The sequence below is a fragment of the Numenius arquata genome, chromosome 10, assembly GCF_964106895.1.
Source record: "Numenius arquata chromosome 10, bNumArq3.hap1.1, whole genome shotgun sequence".
Lineage (NCBI taxonomy): Eukaryota > Metazoa > Chordata > Aves > Charadriiformes > Scolopacidae > Numenius > Numenius arquata.
This window is the reverse complement of record NC_133585.1, coordinates 8308128-8328031: the sequence shown is the minus strand read 5'-3', so window position 1 is coordinate 8328031 and position 19904 is coordinate 8308128. Positions and strand designations below refer to the sequence as shown.

General features: G+C 41.6%; 1 protein-coding gene across 1 annotated transcript in view; it reads left to right on the top strand.

The window, feature by feature from the left end:
* Positions 1–467: 467 nt before the first annotated feature.
* DLG5 (discs large MAGUK scaffold protein 5) overlaps positions 468–19904 on the top strand; it is a 108926-nt gene continuing 89489 nt past the window's right edge. The window contains exon 1 of the mRNA XM_074154330.1: positions 468–779. Coding sequence (XP_074010431.1) covers positions 479–779 — 301 coding nt within the window. The 5' untranslated portion in view covers positions 468–478. The remainder of the gene's footprint in view (positions 780–19904) is intronic.

Below are 19904 nucleotides of genomic sequence, written 5' to 3'. Positions count from 1 at the left end.
TGCCCGGGAGGCGACGGCGGCGGCCCTTCCCGCCGCTCCTGCTGCCGGCTGTCCCTCTCCCGGGGGCAGAGCCGAGGAGGAGGAGGAGGAGAAGTTGTTTCGCCGCCCGGGGGGGCGGAAAGGCGGCGAGAGGGGCCGCCGGCTGGAGGAGGAAGAGGAGCAGCAGCCCCTGACGGCGGCTCGCCCCCCGCCTGCCTGAGGGGGAGCGCGGCGGCGGCTCCCGGCCCGCAGGAGGAGAAAGAAGAAGAGGCAAAGCCGCCCTCGGCCCAGGAGCTCCGCGCCTCTTCCCCGGCACGAAGTTTCGCCGGGGGCCGCTGCGGGGGCGCCGGCTGCCGGAGGAGGGCGGCCGGCGGCGCCCCGCCTCGGCCCGCGCCTCCCCGGGGGCGGCGGTGGCGGAGCGGCGGGGCCGGGGGGCGGCGGCGGCGGCGGTGCGCGGCCCCGGCGGGCGAAGTTTGGCTGGCGGCGGCCTGCCGCGGCCATGGAGCCGAAGCACAAGGAGCTGCTCGCCCAGTGCCGCCAGAGCCTGGCGCAGGCCATGACCGAGGTGGACAAGGTGGTGGAGCTGCTGGAGGCCGCCGGCGCCCTCGGCCCCCGCGACCTGCGGGACCTGGAGGCGGCGGGCGGCGGGAAGGCTGAGCTGCTCATCGCCCTGCTGCTGGCCAAGGAGCGGGACCACTTCCAGGACCTGCGGGTGGCCCTGGAGAAGACGCAGCCCCACCTGCTCTCCATCCTCTACCTGAACGGCGTGGCGGGGGCGCCGGCGGCGACCGAGACGGCCGGTGAGCGGGAGTGGGGGGCACGGGGGCCGGGGAGGGTGAGGGTGAGGGGGCGGAGGAGGAGGAAGGGCAGCGGTTGCCCCCGCCCACCCCCGCCGGGACAGAGGAGCGGCGGGGCAGCTTGGGCCCCTCGGGACCCCCCTCCTGGCGGTGGGGAGGGAGTGGGTCGGCTGCGGGCGGGGGGTCCTCCCCTTCCCGGGAAGGGGGGGGAAAAACCTCTCCCGTGTTTGCGCTCGGGCTCTCGGTTCTTGTTTTGGGCTCCCGACCCTTTGCCTTTCCCCTCTGGTCCCCGGGAGGTGCCGCGGATGCTGTGCGGTGCCCTCAGGAGAGGCCGCCCCAACGGGGTTCTTGCTGCTGCTACCACCCCCCCCCCCGAAGCCGGGTGCTGGGGGGGGGGGGCGGCAGGGAAAACCCGACCCCGAGGGGGTTTTTCTCCCCCGAGCTCCTCTGGGGCCGCCGGTGGTGTTAAAACAGTGGCTTCTGGACCGGGCAAAACTGTGGAACTCCCCCCTCGCCCCCCCCAGCAGCCAGTCTGCCCGAACGGGCTGGCTGGCAGGGCGCCAGCAGATGTGCGTTTGAATAAATATTGTAACTATTTACCCCCGGACAAACGTACGTTTGTTTGAGGCTGTATTATTGTAACTCTTCTTGGTGATCAGAACAGGAAAACAACCGATTTAACGGCAAAGCCAGGCGAGGAGAACTTCAACGTAAACCTCCTTCTTAACTGAGTTGAGCTTTGACCCGCAGGTCTTTCCCCGCTTCTCCCCCCGCCAAAACAAGCCACAGTCTCCTTTTATGTGGACAAATACCAGGCTTTAAAACAGTAAAAAAAAAAAAAATAAAATAAAATTGGTGATGATACACAAGGCCTTGCAAGTGCAGCTGTGTTTCTAGATGAGAAATACTTAAATTGAACTAAATAGTAATTCTGTATTCTAGATGACAGCTAAAGAATATTCAGTTGTCCATGTGACGTGTAGGTGTTCCCTTCCAGTGTGAGTCCAAGTTGACTGATGCAGAAATGTGGGGTTTCTTTTTGGTTTTGTTACCAGATGTGGGAAATGCAGGGTGACTACCTGTTTACGTAAGGTGCTGCCCTGGGAGGACGTCCTGGCTCTTATAAACTATACCATTTCTTTAAGAAAATAAAACCCTTGAAGAGCTGCTTCTGTCTGGAAAATAGTCCTTGCGTGTGCAGTTGCACTGTGTACTCTGCCCTTATTTGAATTATGCTGTTGATGCTGGGAGTTTTGTAAACACACAAAAAAATGTGTGAGGGTCTTCTGTTTTGTTTTATATCAACGTTTTATAGTGTATGGCCTTTTGTAATGAATATATGGCAGGACCTCACGGGATGGGGAAAAATGGACGGAACAATAGACCTCAACACTTGTAACATTATGCGGTCTGACATCAATGGGAGATGAGGGCACTCGCTGCCTTTCAGAATGGGACCCATGATCTTTTTTGTATGATGAAATTAATGCTTGTCTTGTTTAGTTAGCTGCATTAATGGTGGTGGGCTACTAACATTCCCCAGCCTTAAAAACAAAGGTGTAAAACATGAATGGCAGGAAAAAAATGAAGTAGACATTTGATATAATAATACTCTTTATTTTTAAAACACAAGTTAGAATTACAAAATGCCTTGAAATGCTGAGCTCTCAAGGGAAAAGTAGTTTGATTGGCAAAGTGAACTATATCCTCCTTGACTGAATGCGTTCATGAGGTTAATCTGAGTTAAATTAACATCTGTGTGGGGAAGGATGTTCCCCTGATATGATGGGTTTTAAAATTTTATTGCTTTCATTTATCAGTAGCAATAAAGAGCTAACTTTGAGAGTTATGGTTTTGTTTCCCTTGTGATAAACATGTTTACAAATTAGTACACGGGAGATTGCTAACAGTGAGCTTAAGAGTAAATCATCCTGCATATGGGAAGGTAAAGGACCTGATCTTTCAAACACTGTTTTTTATATATATATATATATATATATATATGTATTCCAACTTTACTCCCCTGAGGAGGTCTCATGGTAACTAGTCATGAGGCTGCTTTTGTGCCCGCTGAACACCTCCGAAAAGTCCTGGTCTATTTTGAGTCTGTCCCGGATGTGTTATGCAAAGAGTTAATGTTTGAGGGTAACTGCAGTAGAAAGGTTCTTGTTTGAACCTGTGTGCAGATGTAATTGGGTTTTACTCTAATTTAATCTCCCTGTAGGAAGTTTGACCACCCATCTGCTCTTCTTGTGCCATTTAGGAGTTTTACCCCATTTCACTGTGGGTGTTGAAGGCTGACGAGTCAAGTTGCTTTTTTGTTCTTTGGGTGTAGAAGCAAACTGTAAACACGGTAACAAAGAGAACTGTTGGATTCTGTGTTTAAAATGCTTAAGGGAAGCAGTCCTCAGCGTATATTCCGTAAAATGCCTCTATTCTTAAAAGCAAAAAAATGTACATCTTAAAACATTCCTTTAGTTGAACCTAGCCAGCTGAATTAATTTTTAAAATTACAATTAGTATATGAAAAAATGACAGCTTACAGTGAGACAATTTTAGTATTGTTTGGAAGAGGAGGCTAATATAAAGTGCATCCACTGAATGCTTGTTGGAGGTGAAAATTATTTATAACCAATAACTTCTTGTAGTAGTGTTTGCTAATTCCTTTTCCCAGTGTGCTGCTGTTGTGAGGGAAATGGCAAGGGATTTGGCGACATAATTTTGTTCAAAGGTGCAGAATTCGGCGTACAACACTAGCTTTGTCTGCTCACAACACTAGCACGAGTGATTCTCCTTCCGTTTTAACATACGGGACACGTGCCATTACTTTGTCTTTTACTTTACTCTTTTTAAATATCACCTCCTACTGGACTTCAAAGGTGGTACGTAAACTCGGTTGGAAACTCGGGCTGGTATTTATCCCACCGGTTCTTGTGGCTGGCTGGACAATGTAGAGCTGACACTTTTATAAGTATTTATCTGCACAACACGGAGGGAAGTAAACAGCCGGTCTGACTGCTAAAGGGAAAGAACTGGGGTCCCAGTAACTGCTGAAGGACTTCCAGTATAGATAACTGTGCCTTTATGTTACGAGGAGCTTTCTTTTCTTTGTGAAATTCACTGAATTTCACTGAATTTCACTGAATTTTTTTAGAGTTGGAAGAGACCGTATAGATCATCTAGTCCAACTCCCCTGCTGAAGCAGGATTGCTTAGAGAATGCTACTCAGGACTGCATCCAGGCGGGTCTTGAAAATCTACAAAGAAGGGGACTCCACAACCTCCCTGGGCAGCCTGTTCCAGGGCTCTGGCACCCTCACCGGGAAGAAATTCTTCCTCAGTTCAGATTCCCCCAGTTCAGTTCCCATTTAAATGTATTTGTCTTTGGTAGTAGCTTCTAATTGCTTCTCTTAAACCTAAATCTGTATAGTGGTTTGTGGATCACAGTTTCTCCAATAAAATGTATATTTGTAAGCTTGTTTTGTTTCTAATTTGAGAATAGTGTGCCTAACAGTAAACAGAGTGCAAAATCGAATGAGAAACTACCTTCTGTCAAAGCAGAAGCTGAGCAAAGTGCGATTTGCTGTGTTTCACTTACTCATGTTTAGTAACACGCGTTCCTCCTTCCTGGAGGAAAACCTTTGATTACTACGTTACACTTTTGTGTAAATGTTTCTGTGAGAAATTGGCTCTGCCCATGTGAAGGTGACTGTTTGGCTGATTGAAGATCTCCCAGTACTTTGCACAGGGACTAATTCTTTAAGTCGTGTGCCAAGTGCTTTTATTTATTTATTTTGGGGTGAACTCATGGATTATTACTATTATTAAATACGTGATTTAGAAAATTGCCTCCATTGTGCATGTGAGAAATCCTGTATCCTGAGAGAATAACGTATCCCTTCTAGAGTGGAAAGAAATGACTTCTCAGCATTCAGTTATCTCTTAGAGACCTTGCTAAGCAGATATTTCATTCTTAAAGTTGATATAATGTCAATTTTGTGACATAAAATGTGTCCAAGACAAGAATACAGTGGAAGATACTTCATTGTGACAAGTACTATTAAAGATATATTTTCTTTTAAATGCAATTAAAGGGCTAAACCAGAAATCTAATGAGACTATGTAGTCTCTAGACTGTGTCAGGTAATGTAGAGCTTTGTACTTACATTTTTTGATCTTTAAAAAGTGGGAAAAAGATGGCTTTAGTTGTCAAGCTTGCAATTTGTTTTGAGAAGAACTTGTGGGGCTACAAAGGCGCTTCTAGTACTTTATCCTCAAGCTGAGTAGATTGTTAAACTTAAAAAGCTTCGTTGCTGGTTTCACGACTATTAAACTTCTAGGTTCACAGTTTCCTTTTATATTAGCCGTTGGTCTCCTGCTTTTCTGTACCCGTACAGCTGCAGTCAGTGAGCGTGTGTCTGTAAGCTTAACCATAGCATAATGGCTTTTCCACTGTAAGGATTTAGCACCACTTTGGATTTTAAAAGCAGAGCACCTTAGGCTTCAGAGGTGTTTTATTTAACAGTTTCAATGGCGGAACTTAATTTTTAAAACTTCAAAATTTAGAATTCCAAATTGATTGCATTTTTTAAAAGATCTGTAAGGGGGCAAGAAGGAAGATGGTTGTAGATTGACTTTGAAAGTTTTCCTTCTATTATTTAATAAGACTTATTTTTCTAACTGTGTTTGGTCAGAGATCAAGTGTTAATTTCCAGTCCAAAAAGTAAATGTGGGCATTTATAGGAGTAGGAAAAAGTTAGAATTCTAACTTTTATAGCTTTTTAGGGATTATATCAACTTCCTCCCTCTGCTTTATAAAAAAGGAGCAAGTTGTTTCAGGCAGTATCTGATTTGAGAAGTCACAAAGTTTACTTTTACATATGGCAAAGTCTTTCAGCGTATTTAAAAACAAACATAAAAGGGCAAGCTCTGTCTTTATGAATTTTGGAGGTGGAGAGCTGGCACCCACTTCTCTTGCTGGCAGCACCGAGGAGACCCACAAGAAACGCAGTGTGACTGCTCAGGGCTGGTGTGGGGGCCTCCGCCTTGTGTCCCCTCTTTGTTGGTCCCCGACAAAGTGTTGACTGGTCCCCCACAAAACATTGACTGGTGAGAGGAGCTCGTGAACAGGAGTGAGAATGCGAGCTAGCGAGGAGCCGAGAGACTGTGTGGAGGAAGGGTGTGAGATGTGGAGGCGGGATGTGGTGTCCTGTAGGAGTGAGTGAGAAGAGAGAGGGGCTTAGGAGGCTGTGGCATGAGGTAGGGAAAGAAAGAAGACAGTAGAAGCGCTCAGTGACTAGAAATAATGCTGGAAGTGTGCATTCCCTGGGAAAGGAGAGAGGGGAGAAGGAGGAGAAATTGTAAAAGCATAATTTACTGACTCAAGGACTCAACTGACAATTTTGCAATTAAGTCCAATTTACACTCCCTTCCGTCGCTGAAAATTGAAGAGTGGGAGAAGTAGAGCAGTATGTCTGGGTTTTTCCGGACCTGTTATTAGTTCCCAGGGTAGCTTCGGAAGCCTTGTTACAGGATTTCTTGAATTGTGCAGATGAAAAAGCAGGCAGCATTCAGAAGTCACACGAGGAGAAGTACAGGTCTTCAGCAGTGCTGAGCAGTAATTAAACTTGATAAAATACCCAGTGCTAGTTTTGTAGTACCTGTGTCGTCTGATGATCTCAGATTTGTGGTATCTCTTGGAATTGCCAGGCTAAAAATATGCAGGAAGTTTCCGGCAAGTGTCCGGAGGGGTATTCCCAATGAAATGTCTAACAGTGAGTGAATGGAAGCAGGCTCTCAATCCCAAAGAAGGAAATGTGTGTTTTAGTAGTTCACAAATCCCAAGGGTGGTAGTTCTCAATTAAATTTTTGCTGTGCTCAGGGAGGGGGTGGAAAGCTGGCCACAGTAAACTCACGATTTTCATCAGCATAAAATGAATAATAATAATTTTTGTGATATCAGTGCATGCAGCTATTGAGTTGCTTTGGGCACACACGGGACTTGGTCTCTTACAAAAATATGAAAAAGAGGAGAGACATGCATTTTGGAATGGTTCGTTGAGCTTGTTACTTCTATGAGTATCCTGAAATAGAAGCAGAAATTTCACTTTCTGACATGATCAGTAAGAAAAGCCAACAACTTTCTGTAACTAGCTCCTTATTTATTTGTTAAAGCTAAAGATTGCCTGTCTCGGAGGTTTCAGATCTTTAGCTTGGTTTAACTACCATTCTCAGTCTCACTGTTGTCTTGTAGCTTTAACCAGTATTGGTTGCTGTGAGTTTTTGGACCTTTGGTCTACATAGTGAAGACCACAGCGACCACATGGGTAGTGACTTCGGGTTCTCCAGTTCTGTTAGCAGCCTGCAATTTGAGCTAAGTATTCTTTTTTAACTTTGCTGCTTGCTTTTACCACTTTCTGTTTTTTGTTTTTTTTTTTTTTTTCCTTTGTTTCTGTCAATTTGCTTCATAGCTGTTAACTCACTTTATCTTTCTCCCTTTAGTCAGAATTGTTATTTCAATTATTATTTTATAGCATTACAATTCCTTATTCAAAGCCCTGGTCATTAGAAAGGTACCAGTAAGTCTTAATAAATTCCTTCTACTTTTCACTTTTTTTCTAACAATTCTTACGCTGTACATTCTCAAGGACAGAGGTTTCTTCTGTCAGAGCTTTTCAGTCCCCAGCACGTTTTGGCTGTTAGAGTGTGAGGCAATTAGTTCCTGGTTTGTTTGTTTTTTTTTTAAATATATATAAACTTTCTTAAAATGCTGTACATACAATTTCCTTATGTGAAGTCTTCATAGTATTGACTGAGAGGGCAAAACTTTTTAGTGCATATAACATTGTATGAAAACAGCTTAGTAAGGAAGTTGAGACATTTACGCTTCTGTGACTTTCCAAATTATATTGAGTAGTCAATGCTGAAACATTATTTGTGACCTTCAAGGTGCAAGTCATTGTCTGCTTCATTGTGAACGGTGATAATTTAGAACTGAGTCATTCTGATGTAGGAGATGGAAACGTGGCACTGAGTGAGCTAACCAGTACTTTCCTAATGAAAGCACAAAAGAAGGGTGCTGTCCCCTGAAGAGGTGGATGCTCTTAGTGCCTCTTGAATGTTGGAGCCTGGCTCTTCTAAAATGGCCATGTTTTGGAGCTCTCAGTGTTACTCTGGTATATTAATTCTTACCAATGCAAGATAGAATTACTAAAATGTTGAAAGAGACCCATAGCACTATAGCTTAGAAACCGGTTCCAAATGCCTAGTGTACAACGTTTGCTGTTTAACTGGTATATTTGTGTGCTTGCCGTAGGTTGTGGTGCTCCGGCAGGTGTGTTGATGGTGAGTGATGGTAGTATCAGCATCCCTTGCTGCCGTAGCTAACAAATAAGGTTAAACTTGGGAAATCCTGTTGTAAGCTGTTGTGCAAATGGAGTCTGATCTCCACAGGGCACCCCTTGTAGGCTTGAGAAGCTGGTGGTAGCAGATGGGGTACCTGGAAGAAACTGATGGAAACATTTGATCACTTGGGGTGAACACTTAAGGATATTTTTCTCAACGATGTATGATTACTGGGCAATACAGAATAATTTACTAAATCTGGAAGGCCCTTCTTACCCAAACTAGTGTCAGAGGAAGCTAAAAGCAGGCCATCCTATGTATATAACCCCCACCTTTTTCTTCACAACTTCTAAAGCCTCCAGTGTCTCAATTCCTAGGTTGAGTTGCTTGCAGTTTGCTTGTTCACAGCATTAATTAGTTTGTTCTGGAGACCTGCTGTTTGTATTTTAGAAAAATCTTTTAATTTTTTTTTTTTTTTTTTTGAGTTGGCTGCTAAAGGAATTGAATTTTAAATAAGCCGTGTTGCCCTGATTCAGAAGCTTTCCAGGCATGCACCTGGCCTGTAGCTGGAGAAAGAAAGCCAGTGGGAATGGAAACCAGTGTTTCAGCTGGAGATTTGGGGGGTTGGATAAAGATGGGCAGTCTAAGGGTTCTTTTTTTGGCAGACTTTTAACATAATTGACAATTTATTGTGTATTCAGATCATAAACCAAGAAATTATCTTCCTCCCTACCCCCAAATCCTCAAAACCAATGTTCTTTAAACTTAGTTTGAAGTTAGCTTTCCTAAAAATCCAGTAGGGAGCATTCACTCTTATAATTATTAATATGCCTTGTGACAACTTTCTTGCCTCTTGTGCCCCCTCTCCTTTCACCTTGGCTTTTTGTTCTACCTGAACATAATTGCTGATTCATGAACGTGCTCATTATTCACGTACTTACCTTCCAGCATGTGAGTAATCCCTGTTTATATGCATCAGGTTAGGCATGTGCAAGTGTTGGCAGGATCCAGACCTTCCATACAAAGCTCTTTGGGTTAGACAATGTCTTCAGTGAAGTACCACTTGTAGGCTTGGGCCTCAGAAGGTGAGACCGATGGCTGTTTGCTTCTCAGCCATCCTCAAAATGGGAGTTTGTGTAGGAGAACGTAGCGGTAGTGTAGGTTGATGCCTTTTCCTTGAGGATTGTTGTAAAATGTAGTTGGAATTCTGGACTCACTTGGTGCATGTGAGCTATGTCCTGTTGGTGTTGGCGCACCAAAATCCTTGCTTTTCAAGTAAATTCTTTCTTTCTGAGACTGACAGGCCGGCAGGTGTGCGTATCTATGGTTTTCTTTAAAAGCATCAAAACTTTTAGATTAGTGAAATAAAGCTGGTATGGTAAATATCCATGTCAAAATTACCCAATACAGCTCCTAAATTGTTACATAGATGTTCATATGTTATTTTGACAAGCATAAAATTATATTTATCTCCTGTATTGTTTCCGTTTCTTGTTTGTGTTTATTTTTCTTCTGGATAGTTTTCTCCTGTTGCATGCTGTTGTGGAAAAATAACTCTAGGAAGAGATAGTTTTGAAACTTGAGTAACCACATGATTTTCCTCTTTTGGACCACTTAAATAATTTCAGGTCGTCTTTGTTGCTTATGATCTTTTTGTAGAAAGAGGGATTGATTGAATGTTGGGAGCTCTTCAAGTAGAAGTTGACAGGAGATTGACAGATGTGGTTTTAGTGACTTCTTTCTTTCAGGAAAGCTTCTTGTTATGCAGTTTTAAAGTTCTCTTAAACACTTCATACATCATTTTGTGAACATTTTCCATGATTTTTAAGGTCTACTTTGCATTTACATCATTATAATATTCTGGTTTTTAGGTGGTGTGCAAATGAGTGTGTGTTTAATGGTGGTGAAATCAGGTTATCTAAAGGTTTTCTTTGAGGCTATATGCATCACCACAATAAAAATATTCAGGTATTAACTTCACTCCTTAATCTTTAAAATAATTCTGAATGTCTAGTCTGTTTTTCCCCTTCTGAATGCTTTTATGAGAAAGAGTGATGTTATTTGAGAGCTTGCTTAACCTTTAATTGGAGATGGGGTGTGTTGTATTTTTAATAGATTTGCTCTTTCGGTTTGTTAAAGGCCATTTGTCTTAAGTAGGTGTGGTTAAAAATAATAAAAAGAGCTTAAGTCTTAAACAAAACCAAAACCAAACAAAAAAACCCCAAACAAATCTTAAACAACAGTAGGCTTTCCCTTGTAATTGATCAGCTTCTTGTCGTCAGCTGCTCCTTCATGTAGTTCTTGAGCTGGGCTAGGCTCAGAATGACCTATGTAGGTAAAACCTCAGTTTTAGAAATAATAAAATCAGAAAAAGCAATACTAAACCCCCTCAAATACCTCAAAAAGAAGTATTCTCGAGAGGGAATTAGCTTTCCATTTTACTCTTTTCACCTGAAAGTGTTGGTATTCCCCCCCACGCTTTGAACAGAGAGAAGTATTAAAAATATAACTTTCTTGTTCAGCCTCTTTCCTGCTTTCTGTGGCAGTGGTCCTTGGGATGCTCCCACTGCCTGATTGTTTCCTCGTTATTTAGGTCTGCTGCAACAGCTTTCCTTTGATGCTCTGCCAGTGCACAGGCAGCCTTTGCTTGTTTTGCTGGAGCAATGTAAGTTTCCAGGGCTTCTAGTTGCCATTAGGGCTTATTAGGAAAGGACACTTTCTGTAAGATGCGTTGACTACTTCTTTAGGTTAAGGGTCTGATTTATTTGCCTTAATGGGTTAAAAAAACCCCAAACCCCGCTGAGTAACACGAGGCTGACTTAGGTATAAACTGCAGACATGAACTTTGAGATATTTACTGAGTTATTTTTCTAAATCACTGGCCTTGAAAGTGCGTAGGCCAGCACTTCAAGGTACACTGTGCTAGCTCATAATTCAGATATGTTCATCTGTTACCCTGGTTCACAAACCTTTCTTTTTTTTCTTTTTTCCTGGTATCTTAGCAGTGGTCAGGAGTCTTTCATGAGCTGCATTGTTGCAAGTGGCAGAGCAGTGTTTTGACTGAGCAGGGGAACATTCCTTGATAACACTGAGAAGCAGTTTCAGATACTGAGGTCAGACATACTTTCTGCCTCAGTTTTTTTGGACGTGGTAGGATATCAAGAGTATTGGTATTAATATGAGAATTGGTAAATACATGACAGAAATGTTCGCCTAGCAAGGCTGGTGAGAGTCCTGTTCTGTGCGGTGTTGTTCGGCTGAAACCCGTGTGTGATTTGTGCTGGACTGGAAGAAAACACAATGTGTAAATATTAAGCTGTTTTTCTCTCTCTGGCTGAGTTGATGTTCAGTGATACGCTGTGCATACATGACTTGCATAAAATTTCATTTGCCAGGGACTATCCCATTATATTGTTTAGAATATCAAATCTCACTTTAATTTTAGAACTAACTATAGCAATTTCATTAAGCGCAGCAAAAAAGCCAGGTTGTTAGTATGGTTTTGCTACTGAACTTTTACTCTTTCGAGGCCCCCGATTTCCTCATTTCCAGTGATAACCAGAAGGTAAGGCAGACCGGTGAAACTCTGGGGACTGCAGCGTGGCCGTTACCTGGCTGTGATGATGAGCAGTTACCGCCCGTACTGTTACACGGTGTGCTCCCGTGTGAGGAATTTCAGGGTGCTGCACTGCGTGTTTCTCAGCATCTCTGGAAAGTTAAATTCTTTTTAATTTCTTCTGAATCTCTGCATTGCAACAATACAGTGTCAAGTTCATTGGTTTTGCTCTGAGTCTGTTTAGCTTTCTCACAGACACGAGCCAGATCCTATCTGAGGGTTGTAGCAGCTGATGTAGGGAATCCGCATAAAATGTTCTGTGAATTCATCTGATCATCAAATGCATTTAAATATGTACGTTTATGCATGGAAATTTTTAACACGTGCTGCTTTAGTAATGAAAAACTATTTGGGGGTGGGGAATTTTTATATTGAAAGTAGATGAGACTTAAAGACCTGTTCTCTCTTATCAAAATGATTTGGCTTATTCCTACGATGTATTTAAGAGAACAATAAAGGAAAAAAAAGAAAAAAAATCAAAATTCAAGTTTTGCTGAAGTGTGGTTGCATATATTATCATTAATTGTGTAAGACACAAACCCACAGTAATCACTAAAACAGTTTTATGGCACAGTGTGGTGAAATAATAGCCTGCGAAAGATAATAAATTTGCCATGGCTAGAGCTTCCTGGTCCTTACGACAGTGAGAGGGGGTGACTTGGCATCATTGGGGCTTCAGGATTTCTGACCTTCTGCTCATGATGCCCTGGCCTGTGGTTTAATTCCAGCGAATGTCAGACACTGGATAGCATCTCCATTTTTATGTGGAATTCTTAGTATTAAAAATGCTTTCTTTTCTAGATCCATTTCAGAAAATCATAAGAGTGTGCTTAATTTTCTTAATGATTTCAACCGAGCTTTGTTAGCTTATGGAGGGGAGTCTCATTTGGCTGGTTAATCACTGTTCTGTATTTTCAGCTGCTCTTCTGTGTTTTTCGGATCGCGAAGGGTGTGCTGTGAAGATAAACTTCTCGGCTTCCACTGAGCACTTGGTGCCTTCCCTGATGGTGGTGTCAGGAAACCTGTTACGTATGCGCGCTAATGTGCACACACAGACTTGAACATCTTAAATGGCAATGAAATGGAATATGCTGTTTTAAGTGATTTCTTTAATCTTATTAATACTACAGAACTTTAATCTAAATGTATTTTTTGGTGGTGTTCTCCCCGCCCCTCTCAGCAGTGTGATCTAAATCCAGCTTATAATTATGGCAAGATATTGTATAATATTGTAAACTAAAGAACCCAGGGGCTGCTTCTGTGATTCCCACTTTTGCTTTGTAGAAGATAAACATGTAAGAAAGTACTAGTAGGACAAATAACTCTGCATTCCCTTAAGAGATGTCTTTATGTTAATGACTTTTTCAGTGAGACTCAAAAAGATTGATTATGCTTTTTTTAAAAATAAATTATTCTGATTTGAAGAAATTACATAAAACGCAGATGTCTGATGTTAACTTTCTGAAGTTATTCTGGATAGCAAAGCTGTACTGAGCACTCGTAAGCAGAGGTAATAAATAGATGTGGCACTTTGGACTATCGAAGCATCTGTGTCTTTGGCTGTTGGATTGCAAGGTACTCCAGTGGATAGGCTTTTCCAGAAAGGACTTTTGAAAGTTCTTGAAGAAATAAACTTGTTCTTGAGTTCTTTTATGTTGGAAAAAAGTGACCTAGGGAAGTCAGTCTTTCTACTCCAACTGTTGTGGGTGTTTTTGGTTTTTTTTGGGTTTGGTTTTTTTTGGTGTTTTTTTTTGTTGTTGTTGTTTTGTTTCATTTTGGGATTGGGTTTTTTTTGGTTGTTTTATTTTTTTTGTAAATAAGTGCATTATAAATAAGTACATCTTCAGCCTTCTGAACACAAAATTCAGGTTTGTCAAAATGCTTATTCATATCACGGGTCTTACTGAAATTATGTGGGTTTTTTTAAAACTTACTTCAAAGCAAGTGCTTTGTGGATTTTTTTTATGGATTTATTAGCATAATGAAATTCTTATATAACTAATATTCCCTATAACTTTTCTCAAATCAAGAATGGAGTTAAAGTAACTTTGAGCCCTTGAAAGTTTAATTCTGCTGTCTCGATCAGATATAGTGTATTTTCGGCTGGAAGTGGCATCTGAAGGAAAAGCTGTTATTCTGAGTCTTCTAGACAGCTCTGTGTTCACGAAGAGCTTCATTAAGAGTGAACTTGCTAATGCTTAAGCTAAGAATGCTCATTTCATGCTAATATAAAAAACAATTTTCAGTTTCAAATAATCCTCCTAAAAAATGGCCTTTTAGAGAGAAGCTTTCTTTGTGACCCACCTTCTGTATAATTTCATTTCAGCCATTCTGTGGATGTCTAAGCTGAACATCCAGCATTAATGATGTTAATTGCTCTGCCTTACTTTCCTAGTGCAAAAATTGGGAATAAACATCCCGGAGGTAAGTGTGAGAACGCTGTTAATGGAATGACCATGTCTGAAGGACCCAGGGACTTGTGCCATGGAGAAGAGGGAAATAGACGCGTATTCAGAGCAGGATGTGAATAATGAAGTGTTAATAAAGAATGAGGCAACTCATCTCAAGGACTCCCTTCGTGAGGAAAATCAGGTGGAGCTCTCTAAGGGGGAAAAAAAAAAAGATCACGGGCAATTATACGTGCTTGCTTAAGTCCTGAGCTTGTTTGCAGAGCTGGGTGATCTTTCATAGGCTCGGGGGTAGGATTTAACACTGTTTTCAACCTGCCTTGCAACTCAGGTGTTCGGGAGCTCCGTGTCAGAAGAGAGTGTGCCAGCCAGCCTGGGCTTGGGGTCTCTCTGCTTTGTAGCCTGGAGGGGAGTGGTGATGAGCAGAGATTTAGGGCTGAGAGGCGGAGTGGGTGGCTGAGAGAAGCAAGAGCAAACTTCTTGAACTTCCTCTGCAGTGGCGATTGTGAGCATTCCGTGTTTGCTTTGGTACAAAGTCAATTAAGTTAGCTGAGATTACCCTCACTGCTAGTTAGAGTTTGCATGAAGAATTTCCTACCACATATAAAAAATGTTTAAAAAGCCTTTTTTTTTTTTTTTTTTTTTTTTACTGTTGTATTTGTTGCCACTCTAGTAAAATACATCTGGTTTTGGCATATCAGTTTGAACACAAAAATGGAAGATCAGGATGTTTGCTGAGCCTCAAGTCCAGGGCTTGGGCTTGGCCAGACATGCAGGGATCCGTAACTGAAAAAGTGTATGAGTATCCTTACTCTAGTGTGTTCTTAAATTTGTCAGTTCACAACCCTAAAGTTCAGAATTTTCCTCTGAACTTTTTACCAGATTTTACTTCAATTACGTAGGTCTATTTTGTGATTACTTTTTCAACTACTTCGTAAAACTCGTACAAAAAGCCCATTGCATGGGAGAGGTAGTTTATTTCCCCAGCCTGGGTGAGATAACTGTGGTAAAATGGGTAGTGCAAATTTACTGATAATTTTTGTTACTACTTCCAGATTTGTAGATGGTCCACATATGATGATGGAATGTGAATTCACTGCTTTATGCAAAGACATTCTTTTTTTTTTTTTTTTTTCTGTGCTCAGTTGCCACTTGCAGATCTGAAATGGAAACATATTAACATTTAAAATGTGTGATCTTAATGCTGGTTTCGTATATTAAACAGAAAGTGTGTTCATGGTTTTGCAGTTAGTGGAAAATGTCAAACTAGGTGTGATACGCCTTGCTATTGGAAATTCCTCTCCAATGCTGATGCTGTAAGAAAAATTACAGCAACTATAACCCAACTATACTTCTATATCATGTTTAGACATGGGATTGCAAAATTTGTCTTCTGAGTATAAAGTTGTCAGTTCACTTTCATGTGAAAAGTTGATTCTTAGGTGGAACAGGATATTTTTGTCTCTTTTCTCAAAATTGGCAGCAACTGCTAATTTCCATGAATGTATGGAGTACAGTGACAGTAATGAATTGAAGATTTTTTGGAAAGTGTTTCTGTCGTTTGGAGGAAACTAGTACGTAAGCGTGAACGCTATGGGAGAGCAGATCATGCATTATGAAAACATCTTTTTTTTTCTTAGAATTTATATTCAAAATGATGTTTTTTTCAACAATTAACCTGACTTTACAGGTTCAGAATGGTGCTAAAATGCAGTTTTATAGTTGGAGAGGTTCAAAGCATAGAGAAGGGAGGAGTTCATCCCAAAGGACACAAATGAAGCCGGGAATGCAATACCTACTCCTGCGCTCTGTTAGACGGTGCAGCCCACAGAAATAGGAGTGCAATTGTTGTTATTTTCAAAATTAGTGCCTTAAAATACCTGATGCAAGCTAAAGCTAATATTAAAGAGCTGTGACTGGATCATGGTAGCTCTGTCTTCCTGGTATATTTTGACAAAAATAGCCTACCACCCATTACAAAGAAGAAATACAGGAAAGCCTGCCACCTCTCCCAGTGGCTTAGTGCTGATGGACTTTGTAATTACATCTGTCTAACTCCATCTGTACCCTGCTCGGCTAGAGGTTGGATTTAAGATTAATTGTATGACAGGATCCTGGCTTACAGCTGTATCTTAATTAGAATTCACAACCCACTTCACATAAAAATGTCTGAAAACTCTTTTCTAAAAGAACACTGATTATAGGGCAAATGAAAACATTTTGATCTTTCTTTTTTGTAATAATTTGGGAATAACTTAAGTATATATAAATATATTCCCATGCCATCTGGTTTATTTCTCTCTTCATCTTACTCTTGGCTTCTGTCATCTTGCTTATTGCTCTTTGCCTTTTTAATTAGTAGGAAAAAGGAAGTAGAAATGACTTCCTGTGATCACAGTAACATTTCAGAGGTTATTGAATGCTATGAAACACTGCTTTTCTATGTTTTGAGATTTACTGCTGTTGAACATGGCTCTGATATTGATATGAATATACTAAATCTCTTTGAGTTGGGTGTATAATATTTTACTTTGTGTAATAAATAACTTTTTCTTTTTGTCTGGAAAACATCACATTTTCCATAAATAAGTAGTTTAGTTCTTGAACTGCAATACTAAGGTTGAGCTGTGATGGTAAGGCTGTTGCATTTAATTCTTATGTTCTGGTGGTGAAATGGATCTGTTTCTAAAAGCTATGATTGGGAAGTTTTAATTAAATGTGCAGAAGTTAACATTTACCATATTCTGGGAACTCTTAGGACGCAGTCTTGAGAAAACTGATACAGGAATTCTCTCTGTTCTAGTAGCTTGGGTAAGAGGAGAAAGCGAAAGAAAGTGTACAGTTACCGTTTGTTTGGGTTAATTTACTCTCAAGTGCTACAGTGTAACCAATGTAACTTTAGAACTGGGTGGAGTTCATTGTTGTTCGGTTTTTGGTTTTGGTTTTTTTTTTTTTTGTTTGTTTATTTATTTTTTAACTCTGTGAAAACAGTGTTTTGGGCCCAAGAAATTTTCCTCAGGTGAAGTGAGTTTCAATGAGACAACCTCTTGTGTCTTTTAAAAAAAAATAAAAAGAAGAAAAAATAAGAGAGGAAGTCCCAAAGACTTTCCTTAAACAGCATCACTTCAAAAGTTCAGGCCAGTTTAAGAAGGTGCATGGGCATATGCTCCTTTTAAGCAAGAGAACGCTTCCTCTCCTGGGTTTTGTAAAGGTAGTGCTGCTCGCATGAGTTGCGATGATTACGTATGACCCTCATGTTGTTAAACTGGTGCCTGAGTTCCTGGTACGATAATTTGCAAACAAAATTTGCTTTCTCATAGTGTGAGTTGCATTCCAGTTTGTTTGGCAGGTTTTGGAAGTTAAATGCCCGAGCCTGGTGGTTCCATGCTGCTGCTGAAGGCCCTGCAGGGGAGTGATCTTACGTGGGAAAGAAGATGCTGGACTGAAGGGAAAGCACCAAAATATTTTTCAAACCTCAGGGCTTCTGCGTTTTCATTTGAAGCTTTCTATTAAAGTTCCCCTAAAAATCAGGAAAATGAAGTTGCTTTTTACTCAAGACATAATGTAGATTCTGAAAATATGAAAATATGCAGGATTTTACACTGACTGTAAGTGTTAACAACTTTGTTTTCCCATTTGTTTTTAAAGTGCCGTTCATAACACCAAGTTCTCATGCATTTTGCCATTTGGTAGCAATCTACACAGGTCCGTGTTTTGCCACAGAAAGAAAATAAGGCCGAGTAACTCTGATCCTCAGGGTGTTTTACAGCTGGCCAGTGGTGGTGGCTGTGAACCCCCCAGTACGGGATTGCCTGAAGGCCCACCTGTGTGACTTGATTACGTGACTGTTCAGAGCAGTTGACTTGAGCTAATCTCTGATTAGCGCATGATCTTTAGCCTTGCTGGAGCCATGCTAAGAGTTAGTGAAGAAGTAAGAAATCTGATTTTCTTACTACTGGATCATCTAAGAACATTTTTCTCTTTACTTGATTAAAAGACTGGGTGGTGTAGAGGTGTCTTGACATCTTGGCCCTATTTTTGCTTGCTTCAGGTCAGTCTTTAATAGTTTTCTATGCACGTTTGGAACTGGTGGTTAAAAGGGGAAGTTGTACCTTGAGGATCAGCATTACTGAGAGAGGAAACAGTCCTTCTGGGACAGCACCATGGGATTTGAGCTGATGAGAAGGGCAGTGCAGTGTGGTGGGATAGATGGTGGTGATGCTGGCAGTGTCGTTAACAGAGAAGAGAGCGCAACTGGGTTTCTTTGTAAGGAGGTATGTCTTGAATTGTTGTTTATAGCATAGGTACAAAACTGAGAAGCTTTACTTCGTGCTGATTATACTTTCTGAAGGGAATGTTGTACTTGATTGCTGCAGCTTGAGCATCTTTGGCAATAGGGAGTGATTTTTTTTGTCTTGGCTAATTATTCTGCAGCTGCTCACCACCTTCCTCATCAGTGCCTCAGTTAACACGGGTACCTGCTATCTATCCTTTACAAACTAGAATTATTATGTGTATGTTAAAGCTGCTTAGCTCATCTCAGGAATTGCACTTTAATTTTGCAGTAAGCTTTTTACAGGAAAAAAAACCCGGCGTGATAGTTGCTTCCCTGGATTTGGGCACCCCGAAGCCAATAGTAGTGCTTTGTAAAGGGGTTGTACTGCAGTACGAAAAATCATCCGTGAGTGACCTCTTGGAACTTTGTAACTCTACACCGACACATCCTAATTGTCTGCTCAGGTCACAGCCCGCCTTTGTTGTCCCACAGACCAAGGTAGGGTACTGGGCCAACTGGTTCAGCTGCCGCCCTGGTGCTGGCTTACAACAACAGCCCTTTGTTGCCACCGGGCTGGCTGGGCTGCGTAAGGACCGGGTCACTGCCGGCCGGCTGCCTCTTGACTTGCACCACAGTAAAGCTGCGGTCTGGGTTACGTTTCCACTCGTAGCACAAAGTCCAGGGGATATCTACGGCGTGTTTTGCTTGGGTTTGGCTGTGAAGGTGTCTGCTTTGTGCTGTACGTGCAGCCTGTGGTGCCTGAAGCGTGGCAGTGGTTCCTGGCTGGGGTAGCAGGCAGATCTGTCAACCTGTGGTCTCCCAGGTGTTCTGCTTATTTAATTTATACCAGTGATGTTTCTTGTAAGAGCTTGCTAGAAGGTTTTTTGTTGTTGTTTTTTTTTTTTGTTTTTGTTTGCTTTTTTAACTGCTTCTCTTCAGCAACTCTTGGACAAAGACTCGTTTACAGCTAAAACTCATTTTAGGCTGCCTTCTCCAGACCTGTGTGGATAAATGTCCTGGTAACAAGAAAAAAAAAATTTAAATAGAAAAATGTTGATACGTGCACACACTGTCTTATGATTCCAAGGATTTGGAGAACCAATAATTTGAGTTGTTATGGAGATGTTGCCTTATAAGAATATTACCATGCCAGGAAGCGTTTGAAGTATTTTGAAACTGTAGCTAAACTCATTTGCATGCAAGCCATGAATTCGTGTTGCATTTATTCAGACGTTGCTCCTAGGATTGTTAGTGCTAATTTTATATCTTCTTGCCGCTTTAATACAAATACATTCTGCAGCTTGACTAATAGAGTACCAGTAATACTTGGTTGTTCACTGTACATAACTATAATGTCTTTAGCTCCTTCCTCCTTCCTCCCCACAGCGTTAACGTATATCTTTAAATCACAGGGACGAAGTTAAATAGTTTGTTTGATACATATGCATAGAATAGGTGTTGATCCACGTACAGTGCTTGGAAAAG